We start from the raw sequence: 13865 nt of genomic DNA, 5'->3' as shown, positions 1-13865 counted from the left end.
TTGCTCAGGGGAGAAATGGTTCTGCTCTGAAACAAAAGGTGAACATTACCAAAGCCTTGTGAATTTTGCTTCGGTTGATTTAAAGGGCTAATTCCTAAGGACTGACTTCATCCTGCCACTTTAGATCCACTGAAATGTCCTTTAATCAAGTTTTGTATTAATAGCTTTACTGTGCAGGAGGAGTGAAATCAATATATAATTTAGTGGCTTCTCCTGTCAGGGGCATTATCGGTTCTATTACTAATGATTTTGAAACGATATGCCATTATGCAAATTCCATTTGTTTTAGATGTCTTTGCCGGGCACCTACAAAAGTACTTTTTCCTTTTCTTCATCTTTGATTTTCCAGTATCATAGTTACTGAGTACTTCAAAATTTCCTAAGAATTGTGATCCTATGAATAGAGATATACTAGTGATAAATCATAAATGCTTATTTTATATGCAAACAAATTGTGTGGAGCTGTATAACTAGATTTCTCACATTCATCAGCTATCCAAAGTATAGGAAACAGGTCAGGTATGGTGGCTTATGCTTGTAATCCCAGCCCTTTGGGAGGCCAAGACTGGCAGATCGCCTGAGGTCAGGAGTCCCAGACCAGCCTGGCCAACATAGTGAAACCCTATCTCTACTAAAAATGCCAAAATTAGCTGGGTGTGGTGGTGGGAACCTGTAATCCCAGCTACTTGAGAGGCTGAGGCAGGAGAACTGCTTGAACCTGGGAGGTGGAGGTTGCAGTAAGCTGAGATCGCACCATTGCACTCTGGCCTGGGCAACAAGAGTGAAATTCTATCTTAAAAAAAAAAATCCACTAGAGGATTTAAACACTTATGATATTCACCAAGGATTAGAAACAGTATGTTGTTCAGTGGTTTATTTATTTGTGAATAAGTTGCACTGTGAACATGAAACAGGTATCTTTTATACGCATTTGCCCTATTAGCAAGGCCACTTCTTCTAACCCCACTGTGCTTTATTTCTATGATCCAATAAAATATGTGATGAGATGCAGAGCGGTTTGCAAATACAAGATGGAGAAATGTAAGGTCAGACGTTTTTAAGTAATACTAATGAGAATATTGCAACTTGACTCACAGTGAGGGGTTTCAGTTTGATGTACCATACAATGAAGCATCTTGATCACGGACGTTGGACCATCAGGTCCAGAGGACAGTAGCATGGCCCTTTATTGTCCAGCAACACTTTCCTACCCTTGGTCTCACCATTGCTGTTTGTTTTCGTAGAAACGTACAACTAAAGTTTAAGATTACAAGACTGTGAGATGGAAATGAATACCGAAAATGCGTAAGTTTTGTTGACAAAGAGGAGAGACATTGGGCAGTTTTGTGTAGGGTAAATTTGATCTAATTTACAACATCAAATTCAGTTCTAATTAACAAATAATCATCACTCCTTACATCCATCCTCTTGTGCTTTCTCTAATATTTTATATTTTTTGGATATTAGGCAACAATGAAATACTCTAGTGTAGTCACCGCAGGCTAATTTTTATACTAAATAGATTCTAAACAATAGTTCTCAAAGTTAGGAAGGAGCTGTTCACAGCATACATGTAACTGGACATTATCATACTGTTGGTAGTTTTCTAAATATCTAACTACTCTTTAAAAAATGCTTGTGGCTTTAGTCACTTACAGCTGTTCATCCAGTGTTCATATTTCAGTATTTGAGGACAGAGCTGAGATAGAAAAGGCAGTCTCATGACCTGCAGCTTCTCAGGAGTGAGAAATTGGAATGTGAGTATCATTCAGGGATGTTCTTTAGCTGAGAAACAGAGGGTACGTGACTGGGTTTCAGGGAACCAGGACCAATCATTTGGTCTCAGTTCTACAATGCTGAGCCAAAAAGCAAGACTTAAGCATATGGAATTAGGGGCTGGGAAATTCAGAGAATTGAAAGTAACTTCTACCTATGACTCCTTCATATTAGGAAAGAAGACTGATATTCTTTGGCATGCGTAGATCTAATGAAACTTGATGGCTTGGATAAATACAATGAAACAAGATTATAAACCAAATTCCTTTCAGAAGACCTAAAAATCTCCACCAAAATTAAAGAATGGCCATGCTGTTAAAACTCTGTGTCTACAAACACTCATTGTTTCAAAAACATTGATCAGAATTGTTCTTGGCCAATGTTATTGGAAACATTGTTCAAGACAAATCAGTGTTTAAGAGTCTTTTAATAAGTTGTAGTATATGAAGTGTTTAAGTCCTTATTAATTAAAAGGTAACATTAGATTGGTTTATTTTCAGGGTCATCAGGAATGCTCATGGAACGTTGGGATTTGCAAAAATATTTGCATTTGTCCTACCAGTCTGTCAGTCACTCATAGCCATAGGACCATAGGGCAAGAACTGCTAAAGGCTGGATTACAGGAAGAATTCTCATCAAAACACCTCGGTGTATTGGCGATGTTTGAAAGTGGTGTAAATGGTGTGTTTCATGGAAAGTTAAAACTCAACTTTGGGAGAATAAAAATAACTATATCATCATGACTCCCACCTGCTGCCACCCCACTTTCAAAACCGCTGTTGTGAGGCCACAGCTTCCATCTTTAGAAAGACAAACAAAACATGAACAACTTCCTGCTGTGGTCTAGCTGGAGAAACTGACTGACCTGAATAAGAATTTGATTCTAAGACATTGGGTGGGGTGAGATAATTTGACTCTTATTTTCTTTGTGATGTTTTTATTCATTTATTTTAATAACAATTTATGATAAAATATTATGTTTGGAACTATAATAAAGCACAATGAAGGGAAAAAATGGCCTGTAAGCCTATTGCTCAGAGATAACCTCTATTAATATTTTAATGAGATTTTTTTTACTTGTTCTAAAGGAGTGAACTCCAGGGCACAGCTTAGACAATCAACGGTTAAGGCATTTACTAAATTAATATATTTTTCTTTTCTTATTATTATGATCTGTGTTTTTCTGCTTTTCCTTCTTATGATGATGACAGACCTATTAGTATTTAATGCTGTGTTTTAACCTAAAATAATTCTGTGGCCCTGGGCAGGGGAGCTATGCACTGGGTGACCTCTCCGATCTTTCATACCTATCTGATACTCATTCTTGAAGAAAAAACTCACAGTACAGAAGTTTCTCGATTACTGTTTGTCTGAAAGTGCAACTGGTTAACCTTGCTTTCCTCTTCTCTATGTTCCTTCTTTTCTCTTTCCTCTTCCCCTTGTTCGTCAATTTCTATTCTCTGTTTCAGCAAAACAATATCAGTCAAGGTAATTGATGATGAGGAGTATGAGAAAAACAAGACCTTCTTCCTTGAGATTGGAGAGCCCCGCCTCGTGGAGATGAGTGAGAAGAAAGGTGGGGAAGCTGCTCCCGGGCTAAGCCCAACAGCTTCTGCTGGCCTGTGCCACCCCTGGACGCCTGCACTCTTCAGAACATGACTTTCAGTGCACACATCCCTCCACCTATGTAACAGGGCACAGATCTCATGCTGAGCCATGGTGGGCGGGCCTGCAGCGACATCAGCCAGCATTGGTTGCTCTGCACATTAACATCTGAGAGATTAATTTTTGGGGCAGTCAATCAAGCATCCATTTCTGGGAAAGTTGCTGCAGACGCTATGCGATGCCAAAAATGAAGGCAACTTTCTGATTTACCTTCCTATTTTGGGGTACTAAAATGAGCAAAGAAAACTGAATGGGTGCCAGCCGAGAGTACCAAGATGCCCTTTTACATACTTCAGGAGGTCCATGTGCTGCCAGCTCTCCCTCCATAACATCACAGTAACATTCAGCTTGGTGGACACCAAGAGCATGAGCATGTGACTCCAACCATCTGTTTTGCCTTTGTCTTGTGTTCCCACAGGAAGATCATTACCATTAGAATATTTGACCGTGAGGAATATGAGAAAGAGTGCAGTTTCTCCCTTGTGCTTGAGGAACCAAAATGGATAAGAAGAGGAATGAAAGGTGTGAGAGTAAACAAAGACATACCAGCGAGAAATTGTACTCTTCTCTCTCCGTGTCTCCCTACTCTCACACTTAACTCTCTCCTCTTCCTCGGCTTCCAAGTACTATACTTCATTGCCTTTGAAGCTTTAGCAGTTTCATTTCCCTTCCCTAATTCACAAGTGCAACAGGCAATGCCCACTCTCTTCAGGAAATGCCAGCTAACCTTGATTGCAACCAGATTTAATAACACTGGAAGAGATTTTTGCAATTCAGAAATGATTATATAAAATAATGTGTTCAGTTTTCCACTACTCACAGTTTATTCTAAAATGTCACTTCAATTATTAAATCTCCTCTGAAATTTTAGTGATAAAGACTACTTGATACCTTGTCAATCATACCTCAATAAAGCTGGAAAAAAGAAACTGCTTAATACCTGTGAGTATTAGTAAGTGACCCTGATGGCAACTAACAGGAAACTTCAGAATTCAGTAATTAGGCTTTTTTAGAGAACACCATTTAAAAATGTTTAATAAGAACAAAGATCCTTAAAGAGTAGTGTTATCAATATTCTAGTGCTCATTTTAGCATATTTTTATGTCATCAAATACGACATTTAAAAGGCACCGCATATATGAAACCACAGTCATATCAATTTTCTTTGGTCAGAAGAATAGATCCCTTCAGTAAGATGTTAACCCTTCGTGAAGGCCTACCTAACCTTATGATCCAAAATCTCTTGCTCCTTATTGAATTAATCATTAACATATAGAGTAAAAAGGAAAAATAAGTGCCCTTTATAACTAGACTTTGCTGATTGTACTTACATTTTTAGAAACTATTTGAAGAAACTAATTTTTCTTCCTTAGATATCTATTTTATTAATATATGGCCTATATTTCATAAGAAAGTTACCAATCTTCTACAAGTATCAGCTTTACAGAGGATTTTTCATTCTGCATTGTTAATAGGGCATGATATAATTATCCTCTAATCGTGGCCATTTTAAAAGACCTTCTGTTGATTCGTTATATAAATGAGCAGACCATATATTAATAGCTCTTATTAATTGCATACAAACAATTGGCGAGAGCATTATGATATGATGAGATGGGCCACTTTGTAAGAAATTTATACTCTTACATGTAGAGGGAAAAGTAAAACACAGGACTTACTGCTATGTGGACATATAGGAAAATTTATCCCACATTTTTGAGAATTCATTAGCCTCACAGTTTGTCAGGGAGAAAAACACATAAGCCCCTGTGTTAATCAAGTTCAAGATGGCAACGGGAGCCTTTGGAGTGATGGGAAAAGGAGCACTCAAGATCTGTTTTAATGCAGCCTATTTAATATGCTCCATAGACAGAGGAAAAGGAGACCAGAAAATTGGGCAGATTCCTTACAAAGATGGTATCCAAAGTGCCTCATTAATATACAGGAAAAAGCACTTTTCTAAATGTATTTCTCCAAAGAACTCTCTTTTATCTTAAGGAGGAGCATCTTGGATTCTGCTCTTTCAATTGTCATTTTTGTAAAACACTTCCTCACCTAACAGCAAATTAAAATTCCTTAATAGCACTATGTAGTTTCGCAGTCTCCGGTGGATTCTTGTCACTATAAACAAATTACTGACTTTCTTTAGACGTCTCCTCTAATGCCACTATCATGAGAGAGAAAACTGTGTCCAAAAAAGTAATTACAACATTCCCATCTTCAACTCAGGAAATACTTTGATATATTTAGCGAGTTTCCTTTTAGTAAAATAAAGTGCAACAGTGCATTCTGGGTTTAAAGCACATAGCCTGAAAAACAAACTATATGAATTATTTCCCCCCTGCCCCCGACCCAATGCCCTGTCAGTTTCGTGGGATTATATGTCCACTAGGAGAATTCTGGTTATCTAATAATGTGCAGAAGTCACAGATAAGGACACAAATAGGTGTTAATTCTTGGGACTATTAGGCTTTAAGGATTTTAAGACATAAGCAATTCTTGGTGGACAAAATACCATCCAAATACATTCCAAGACAGTGCTTACCTTGGTCTAAACTCCCCTTCCAGGCAGGGAATGCAAAATGGAATTTTCCAGGATGTTTCACCTGTACTTATTGAATAAAAGGAGTAATGCCTGAGATCCTGGATGATTTAAGACTTCCATTACATGGGATTGACCCAATCCCAGGCAATATTTAATGAGGAAGCTCACTCATATCAAGCTATGAATGAATTTCATACAGTGTTTCTACTTTATTTGGTAATCTAGATTTATATACTAGATACAAACATAGAGAGTAGAAATGGCTTATTCAATGTAAAGAAATTACATATAAGGTGAAATACACACACACACACACACACACACACACACACATATATATACCTGTGTGTATATATATACATATATGTTCAATCACACACATTTTCAGAAATTTCAGTTGGGATTGTTTATTCCCAATGTTACATTTCTTTGGGGTATACACATTTTTAGCAGTGGCTCCCTACCACTCTAAATCAGATCTGCCTGGATTTCTTTCTGCTGATATTCCTCTTACTTTCATTATTCATCTGGTCTCTTATTCTGTGTTTGTCTTTGTCTGTTTCCTTCACAGCCCTGTTATTGAATGAGCTTGGTAAGCATTTCATTTCTTGCATTTCCTTTCCATTTTTCTAGATGATTTTCCATTTCTGTCAGGTGATATAGTAGCTCTCGGACTTCTATTTCTCTTGATTTGCTAGCAAGATTGTTGTCCAGGGCCATTGACCTCATTTTGTCAAGGTCAAATTGTCTATATTGCATTTTTAATTTAGTACAACCTTTTTAAAAATCAGTGATTTCTTAGGTATGCAAAAGAATTGGGCATTAAATTCCATAATCTTAAAAGAATGATTAGTGATTCACTCATGAATGTTTTCCTATCCTTAAATGTAAATATAATTTGGCAGGTACGTTGGGTGGGTTGTCGGGCAGTCTGATGTCACTGGTATTTGTTACGTAGAGTGTAAGTGAAATTATAACACTTTTTTGTTTTTTTTTTCTTTTTTAGGTGGCTTCACAATAACAGGTATGAATTTTACAAGTCTAATGCTATCTAATTTTATTTTTACTGTCTGTTCTTACCAGATATTCTTACATTAAAAAAATTTTCTCACTTTTATTTACTTTTAATGAAGGAAAATACCTGTATGGTAAGACTATTTTTTAAATGTTCCTTATTTTCCCCCAAATACCCTTAACAATCAATCCAAATCCACATCTTGTGTAACCTACGTTAATATTTAACTGTGGCACATGGTGTGCTATTGCTGGTTTTACACATTTTACGTTTTACAAATTAATAACGTGTGTGTGTTGTGTTTATAAGCGGCTCATATGGAGAAATTGTAATTGTTCATATTTTGACACTGGTCAATTTACAAATGTTCACATATTGCCAAAAATGTACAGTTCCCTGATAGAGGATCCAAAGAGCACTAGAATAAATAAGACATAATTGCTAGCCTCAGAGAAACACAGGAGCTGACATTCTAAGATAGGTCCATGGTTCAAGCTCAGGATCCTAATAATACATAAATGACATGTTGAGAAAATACATAAAAATACATAATTTTAACACAAAAAAATTATAAATTATGTATTTGTATAATTTATAACAAATAATACTATGTTGAGCACAGTCTTCCCCTCATCCCATCCCACCAATCTGAGCATCTCTCTAGGGACTTAGGTTTTAGTATTAATAACATGGTGACAAGTACTATTTCTGCCACTTGAAGTATACTACAAAATGTTCTATAAAAACTCAAAATGTCAATAAAAGAGTTTAAAACATTTAAATTTAGAGTGGTACTCAGCCTGTGTTCACTGCATTATTTAACACAACTCTAAAGCTATATTCTTGTATACAAAACAAAGATATTTCCTTACAGCCTTCTCTTTTGTCTCTAAATATCTTCTCACCCTTTCAGAGTCATCTGTGCACATTTAGAGAGAGAGATAAATATTTAAACAGCAAGGTTGATTTGTCTGAAGCTGTAGGCTGAAGATGTCTTTAATGGCCTACATCCTATATCACTACGTGACATCTTCCAATATATTGTGCAGATATCAATCAGAGATCTGAACAAAAATATTTAGAAGGAAATAGTCTTCAAATTTCTCATAGTGAAAATACCAAGTCGGGAATTGGGATCAGCTCAATCCACTGTTAGTGTAAACTCATGAACAAGCAGTTCCAATGTGATTGTGTCCAAAGTAGAATTTTCTAAATATGTGCAGTTTCCTGTGGGCAATTTCACATGGGCTGCTGTTGTCCACTGCTTCTCTCAAGACATGGCATTTACTGACAAAATGATTCATAGACTCTCGGAGACACAGAAGTTGAAAGGGATAAAAATGTTAAACAGGACAAGTCTTTGTGTTGGATTTCTTAAATCTGATTCATCTGAAGCTCTTTCAGGTCAGATCGCCCCAATTCTGCATTACTAACGGTTATTTCTTAAATCAACTGCAGCAATTTATACTTATTTTTTTAACACTTTTATCTCTTTTTTTCTCATTCCATCATTTTAACCGCTTGAATTCCCCTTGTAAATACCCTGTCACCCACGGATAAACTAGTTATCCCTGGGAGATTTGAAAGTGTAGAAATTTGGCAAGCCAGTCTTTATGAATGAAGTAATAATGTTTTTAAGTCAACCATTACAGAAATAGTATACTATCCAACAGCACCTTCCAGCCTATAAAGCCTGATAAAGAGACCTTAACTAAGCCAGGTGCAGTGGCTCACGCCTGTAATTCCAGCACTTTGGAAGGCCAAGACAGGTGGATCACAAGGTCAGGAGTTCGAGACCAACATGACCAACATGGTGAAACCCTGTCTCTACTAAAAATACAAAAATTACCCAGTATGGTGGTGCGTGCCTATAATCCCAGCTACTCAGGAGGCTGAGGCAGGAGAAGTGCTTGAACCTGGGAGGCAGGGGGTGCACTGACCTGAAATCGCACCACTGCACTCCAGCCTGGGTGACAGAGCAAGACTCTGTCTCAAAAAAAATAAATAAATAAAGACCTTAACTAAAAATCTGTGGCTACTAGGATGCTCTGTTAAAAAGCACTGAGGTGTTCAGATATCTGTTTTCTCCATTACTGAATATGTTAGGATTTTTGTTTTAAGGCCCTTATATGTCATTTGAGCCATCGTCTCTGTTAGTATCTCAGTTAATGGGATCCTAGTTTTCTTAGAACTTCCTCACATCAAATTCTATAATGTTCGTCTGGTAATGTCCAACATTTCCTGTGCTGGCCATATCTGGCATCTAAGATGACAGAATCACCTCCTCCAGAGGTATCTATCATTTCACATAGTTAAGTTCTTCCTATGGCTGAAACTTTAATCTGAAACGGCAGTTTTTCTATTGCTATCACCTCTTCCCAAGACTTAAAAGTAATGCTGTTAGAACAAGAGACTGTTCCAGAACTCTGGGAATTTCTGCACTGGCCTGTCCATTCCTACTTTCCTACAAACTCTCTCACTTTGACCCTTCTTCTCCTAAATCAAACCAGAATGCCTAGGATCCACTCTCTACTGATGCCCCTGAGGACAGTTCTAAAACTTAGGTCTACAGCGAAAAGCAGCTTTTAAGCCCTAAAGAACTTTTCTTTGAAGTCATTTGGAGGCTTTGAAGTCCAGGCTTTGAGATGCAGGGCAGTAAGAAGAATTAATCTAGCCCTGGGACTTTGCTTGCAGCTTTTACATGGACTTGTGCAGCTGAGTGTGAAAAATTTAAATTTGAAGCAGGATATATGGAAATTGAAAAAGTCATCTGATCCGCAGCCTAATACCAGTATTTCAGAGATCTCATTCATGGTGGACATTAAGTGTTGGAGGTGCTTTTGGAATCTGCAGATCTTTACCTATTTTTTCCAGACCTTGCCTCAGTGAAAGACCCTTGTTTGGGCCTATAATCTCATTCCCCTTTGACCCAGTCGTATGACAAGATAACACTCCAAATATTATAGCTCTTTAGAGTTTGTAAAGATTTCTTTTTCATTATATCACTTTATCATCAACCTTATGGTGTAAGACATTATTGTTCTCATATATAGGGGAGGAACTGAAGGTTTAAAGAAATTAATGATGACCTCCCCCACCCCAGCACTGTTCTCTTTCCTCCCCTCTAGCTTCTTTATTTCTACCAGCATCTTGAAATTATACACTGGACCCCTTTTCTACTTAAAACCCAGATCTATCTAATAAGTTCCATCATTATAAATCCCAGTTAAACAAAAAATGAGAAGTACCCCAGAAGGGGGAAACTAGACCATATAAACATGAATAGTTTAATAAATTAAGTATTCTGGCTCAATATGGAGAGAATAATATATGTTAGATCCCCAGAACTTCTAGGACATGCAATTATAGAGTTCTCTAATTAATTAAAATTTATATCAGTCAATATAACTATTTAATATTACTCCTCCAATCATATTGTGCTCATCACATAATACACTTAATAAGACACAAGACTTTTTAAGGAAGCCAAACTATGAAAAATCTGACAGTTTAAAATGTTTTTATCACCTCAGTATGCAGGCGGGAGGAACAAAGCCCCTTTAAATTCAGCTTCGCTTTAGAATGAAGAAGCCTGAGAGTCAGAGAGGAGAAAGACCTTGCCCAAGTTTAGGTGACAAGCATATGGCAGAGGTGGCACTGAATCCCGAATCTCATGATTCCCAGGTCAGTTATGGGTAGCTGTTGGTGGAGGCAACAAGCAAGTGAGTCTGGAAGTCTGCTGAACCAGGAGTTCAATAACAACCCTAGGCCTAGGTTAACCCTAGGTTATCGAAACAGTTGCTGTGATCATGACCTGCCTTTGCAAAACCTGCAAGTGTACATAACATTCTCCCCTTCACTCAGGAAATAAATGTACTAAGCACATTCCCAGATGTCGTGTTACTTGATCCTCAAACAAATCTGTAACATAGACAGAGCAGTTCCTATTATCACCATTTTACATGGGGAGAAACTGGCGAAATGGCCTATTCAAGGCTATATGGTTGGCACGAACAGGCTTCACAACTACAACCCCTGCTCCATGATGCTTCTGGAAGCAGTACCTTGAAGGAACTTGATACACCATTTAAGACACCTGTAAGAATCTGGCTGTACCCACTACCATGGGGCTTGTGGTTTGCTAACATAGTCTGGTTTGACTCATGAAATACTTCCCCATCTCTGAGCAGTGACCTCCATCAGTGACCTCCACCAGAGCTCCCTTCTGTGACCTACTTAGGGGTGACCTGTGACCACTTAATCCCCAAATTAACATTGCTTGTGATGTGTGCATCTGAGTGTGATGTGTAGCTTACTAATTCCACAAATCTCTGATACCAAATCAATGCAATCCATTCTGCTGATTTTTCTGCCTGTCCTTTTGCTAGGCCAACCTGTCTTCAGGAAGGTTCATGCTAGAGAACATCCGATTCCCTCTACTGTAATCACCATTGCAGGTACTCATTTCATCATGATCCTTGAAAACCACAGCCTCCAAGAGTTCTTTAATCTTTGAGACATTAGAGTCATGCATTTTAGCTGCTCTCCTCTTGCTCTAAAACATTGCTAAACACTGCTACAGCTTCTCTGGCAGTCAGTGGTACGGTGGATCACAACAAAACACAACCACGTGGGGGACAGAAAAAGAGCACTGAGGAGGGGGCAGCATCAGTCTGCAGAGAAGAATGATCCTGTGGCCTCTCTCTCCTGAGTTTCAGTGTATTCCAGATTTCTTGCAAATATTTATTCTCACCATCAGTTTTTATCCCAAGTATAATGAAGTTTCTTTCTTTCTTTATTTACTTATTTACTTTGTGATGGGGATTCATCTCTGTCACTCAAGCTGGAGTGCAGTGGTGGAATCAATCACAGCTCACTGCAGCCTCAACCTCCTGGGCTCAAGGGATCCTTGCGCCTCAGCCTCCCGAGTAGCTAGGACTGCAGGCACACACCACCGTGCCCAGCTACTTTTTGTATTTTTTGTAGAGACGAGGTCTCACCATGTGGCCCAGGCTGGTCTGAAATTCCTGGACAAAAGCTATCTACCCACTTCTGCCTCCCAAAGTGCTAGGATTGCAGGAATGAGTGACCATGCCCAGCCATGCAGTTTTTTTTTAAAAAAAGCTGAGCTGTATTTCTTCCCAGAGCCTGCCCTTGCTGCCCCCAGGCAACATGATGTAACCAGAGATGCAAAGATGATAGTACATCTGTGGGGTTTCTCCATAGAGGAAATACAGGATGGCTGGAGGATTACACAGCTATCCCAGATCCATTATAGGTTTAGAGCCCAAATATCATCTCCTTACACGGATCCTCTGGATGATGACAGAGATATTTACTCTTTAGTCATCACTATTGCCCATGCTGGTCATGGCCGTAGAAATGCATCCGCCTGACACAATGAAACTTTTCTTATCCTCATATCCCACACACCTGTTCAATAATCGTGATACCCAGCCCTGACTACAGAGTTGGTCAGAATATTCCTACTGGAAATAAAAGTATCAGACTCTTTAGCCTCTAATCAAAGAGGCCAGCCATGTGCTAAAAATTACAAGAGAGACCGCTGCTTTCTGACTTGTCAGCAAAGCTCTGAGTGGAGGATCAAAATGAAGTGGAGCAAACTTCCCCCACCACTGGCCTTGTACGTTTCTCCAAATTCAACATGGTACAGTTTTAAAATGTGACTGCATTAAAGATTATCAACAGTGTCCCCTGAGGCAGAGATGTTGATAAAGAGATAGACCTTATGGGTTGTGTTGTTTTCCCATTCCTGGCACTTCATCTCTTACACCGATACTGCTTCAAAATGCAGCTGGAACCAGAGAGCATTAGAAACAGCTTTCTGGCCGGATGCAGTGGCTCACGCTTGTAATCCTAGCACTTTGGGAGGCCGAGGCAGATGAGTTACAAGGTCAGGATATAGAGACCTTTCTGGCCAACGTGGTGAAACCCCATCTCTACTAAAAATACAAAAATTAATCAGGCATGGTGGCAGGTACCTGTGATCCCAGTTACCTTGGAGGCTGAGGCAGGGCAATCGCTTAGACCCAGGAGTCAGAAGTTGCAGTGAGCCCAGATTGTACCACTGAAACAGAACAAGACTCCATCTAAAAAAAAAAAAAAAAAAAAAAAAAAAAATTCTCAGAATGCTGCTTCTCCCAGATGCCAGGTACCTATTAGCTTGTATTATTTGCTGTTGTTTGCAAAATCAATTACTCAGGAGAAGGGAGAACCCCCACTGGTGAATCTATCCCAGGATTGTTTTATGTCCTGTCAATATTGATTTTAACAGTGGCTGTTAATTATGTGCTTGATCTTTAAGTTGTTTGGATTGGTTAAGACTATGATGTTGTGTAATTTATTCCCAACTTCTCAATAAAATATGGTGAATTTTAAAGTGTGCATGTACACTCAGGAGGAGAAAGGAAATATATTTTCCATCTCAGAAACAAAACTAAAACCACAGCATGTTATCTCATTCTGCAGAAGAAATGAAACTGACCTCAGCCATGGTGAAATGATCTGCTTTTGATCCAGTGCTCAAAGAGAAAAGGAAACAAACAAAATAGATGATTAAAATTTTAAAAGTGCTATCAAACCATTTCCCTATTCAACAGAAAGTATCTAAAGAGAGAAGAGAGAACAGTTTTGTTAAAAAATAGACCCAGCTCTCGTTTCTGCCAGTCAAAAATCTAGACCATAAATGTGAATTTATCAGTATAACTGTAGAGCAGTAATGGAATCTATACAGCTGCCATTTCTCAGTTACATGTAAATAAAAGTTTATGATACTTAAGTAAAAACAGCCCTGACCCTTCCATGACCCTGTACCATTGTACTGTGACTTCTCTCTGCCTGGAA

General features: G+C 38.4%; 1 protein-coding gene across 24 annotated transcripts in view; it reads left to right on the top strand.

The window, feature by feature from the left end:
• The window catches only part of SLC8A1 (solute carrier family 8 member A1), a 517065-nt gene that overhangs the window by 426319 nt on the left and 76881 nt on the right, over nucleotides 1-13865 (top strand). For 7 of the 24 annotated variants that reach the window (XM_074396354.1, XM_074396340.1, XM_074396329.1 and 4 more), the window contains exons 3-6: nucleotides 3246-3352; nucleotides 6558-6578; nucleotides 6993-7025; nucleotides 11390-11458. In XM_074396354.1, coding sequence (XP_074252455.1) covers nucleotides 3246-3352; nucleotides 6558-6578; nucleotides 6993-7025; nucleotides 11390-11458 — 230 coding nt within the window. Of the gene's footprint in view, nucleotides 1-3245; nucleotides 3353-3859; nucleotides 3964-6557; nucleotides 6579-6992; nucleotides 7026-7119; nucleotides 7135-11389; nucleotides 11459-13865 lie in introns of all 24 variants that reach the window. The other 17 variants (XM_010337476.3, XM_010337477.3, XM_074396366.1 and 14 more) reach the window with 9 other exon arrangements.

The sequence above is a fragment of the Saimiri boliviensis genome, chromosome 1 (genome assembly GCF_048565385.1).
Source record: "Saimiri boliviensis isolate mSaiBol1 chromosome 1, mSaiBol1.pri, whole genome shotgun sequence".
NCBI lineage: Eukaryota > Metazoa > Chordata > Mammalia > Primates > Cebidae > Saimiri > Saimiri boliviensis.
The sequence above is the reverse complement of the archived record's forward strand: the minus strand, read 5'-3'. Positions and strand labels throughout refer to the sequence as shown.